This window comes from Schistosoma mansoni, chromosome 3, assembly GCF_000237925.1.
Source record: "Schistosoma mansoni strain Puerto Rico chromosome 3, complete genome".
In the NCBI taxonomy this organism is placed as follows: Eukaryota; Metazoa; Platyhelminthes; class Trematoda; order Strigeidida; family Schistosomatidae; genus Schistosoma; species Schistosoma mansoni.
This window is the reverse complement of record NC_031497.1, coordinates 5,689,226-5,691,354: the sequence shown is the minus strand read 5'-3', so window position 1 is coordinate 5,691,354 and position 2,129 is coordinate 5,689,226. Positions and strand designations below refer to the sequence as shown.

Here is a 2,129-nt window from a genome sequence, read left to right as displayed (position 1 = left end):
ATCATGATCTAACTATTTTGAATTGAATATTTGAATACGTTGGACTCTCAATTATAGGGAAGTGTTTTACAGCTTATCGAAATTTTCCCGTTATGTGGTAATAATGAATAACAATACATAAATTTAAATTAACCTAACTACTTATTCTCATCATATCAAATGCTTTCATCAGGATTTCCTTTTTTTGGACTTGGGAAATTATTCTTCGAATCATTTTAATACTAATTACAAAATGTATAATTGTAACTGGATTTTTGATAATGTTAAATAATCTATTTTGATTGGTTAATAATTTAACCAATAAGATGACTCGAAAAATTATAATTATAATATTTATTTATTTATCGTTAACATTTAATGCCTTATTCATAGTTACTGATTATTTATAAATGTATTAGTAGTAAGTTTCAATTAGATTAAAACATACATATATACATTTATAACAAAAGATTATGCTTGATGGAACTTTATGGATAGAATACAATAGTACATGTAATGGAAATATAAGTACTACTGGTATTATAAAATTGGAATATTCTTTACCAATATTAATACTTAGCATAATTGCTTTAATATTAAATGGATTATGTATTTCAATATTTTCAAGACAACATAGAAAATCAGTTATGCGAACAAGTTTACTTGTTTTATCAGCTACTGAAGTACTATTTCATTTTTTTGTTTGTATAGAATATACAACACAACTTATATGTTCATCAAATCCACGTATGATAAGTCCTACAGAATTTATATTATTTGCTCTTATTAATTGGGGTTCTGATTGTTCTTTATGTACACGTAATTGGTGTAATGTATTAATTACTTCAGCTCGTACAGAGGTAGTAGTGTATCCAATGCGTAAACGTCGTATACTTTCACATTCTTCAATCAAATTTATTTATGGATTTTTATGGATTCTATCTGGATTTCTTGCTATTGTACGTGCATTTTATGATTATGCAATTGTTTGTAATCCATCAAATGACTTAATTATGCAATCAAGTAAAACATCACCATTGTATACAAATAACTTAGATTTATCCAATGATTTTGATGAAAATACAAACACTGTAACACATATTGATGCTTTACTAGATCAATATATCATTATTAACTATGAAGCTTATTGTTTTTTCATATTTCAAGTGATTGCACCAACATTATTTGTTTTAATTATGTCATTTATTATATCATTTTATGTTTCACCATGGCGTGATACTAAAATTATTGAAGTCACTAATGTACGTCGAAGACATCAAATGAAAGCGACTAGAACTATATTATTTTTAGCTATTTCATTTTTATGCTTTCAAACGCCTAGTTTTATATTAGTTATTATACAACATTATACTAATCTAAAGATTGAATTCCAATTAGCGAAACTGGTTGCAGATTTATTATTAACATTTGATTCGATTATTAATATAATGATATATGCCATTGGTTTACCAGGTTTTCGTGATTATTTAAATCGAATGTTTATTTGTTTATGTCCATGGAATCATAATAATCATAATATTGGGAACAATAATAATAATAATAATAATAATCTTATTCTGTTAAATTCAGTTGCATTACCTAAATCAGAATTTCATCCAATCTCATACAATAAGAATTCGAAAACTACACAATTCAAATCAAAGCATTCATTGAATTGGAATAATAATCGTCAAGGTATTTATTGTTCACAACGAGAAAAAAATTATTTTCATCATGGAGATAAAAATTCACATTGTCACTATGATTCTTTACATGGAAATATACAAAATCAATATTCAAAGAATAATATAGATTGTATTGATAGTTCACAATGTGATCATATTCATAAAAGTAAACAGAATTTAAATGAAGATTCATTGAGTATTAGAGAAAGAGAAATTTGTGATGATCTATGATGAGTCAAAAAGAGTAGTTAAGATTCTTATTTAGGAATACATTTACATTACTATTGAGTTTGTAACTTACTTACTTACTTACGCCTGTTACCCCTCGTCGAGGAGCCTAGGCCGTTTGTAAACTAATGTATATTTAGTATTAATATTGATATATTAACTAGTCATTTTTTTTTGTGTAAATGTTACCGGCATTTGGTTTATGATCATTATTATGTTTTGATTCATGGGAAGAAT

General features: G+C 25.6%; 1 protein-coding gene across 1 annotated transcript; it reads left to right on the top strand.

Moving 5' to 3' along the window:
- Positions 1 to 452: 452 nt before the first annotated feature.
- On the top strand, positions 453 to 1,895 carry Smp_137980 (putative rhodopsin-like orphan GPCR; the record flags this gene model as incomplete). The annotated part of the gene is made up of 1 exon (XM_018799005.1): positions 453 to 1,895. The coding sequence occupies one exon, from the start codon at positions 453 to 455 to the stop codon at positions 1,893 to 1,895; it is 1,443 nt and encodes a 480-aa protein (XP_018650838.1).
- Positions 1,896 to 2,129: the final 234 nt, after the last annotated feature.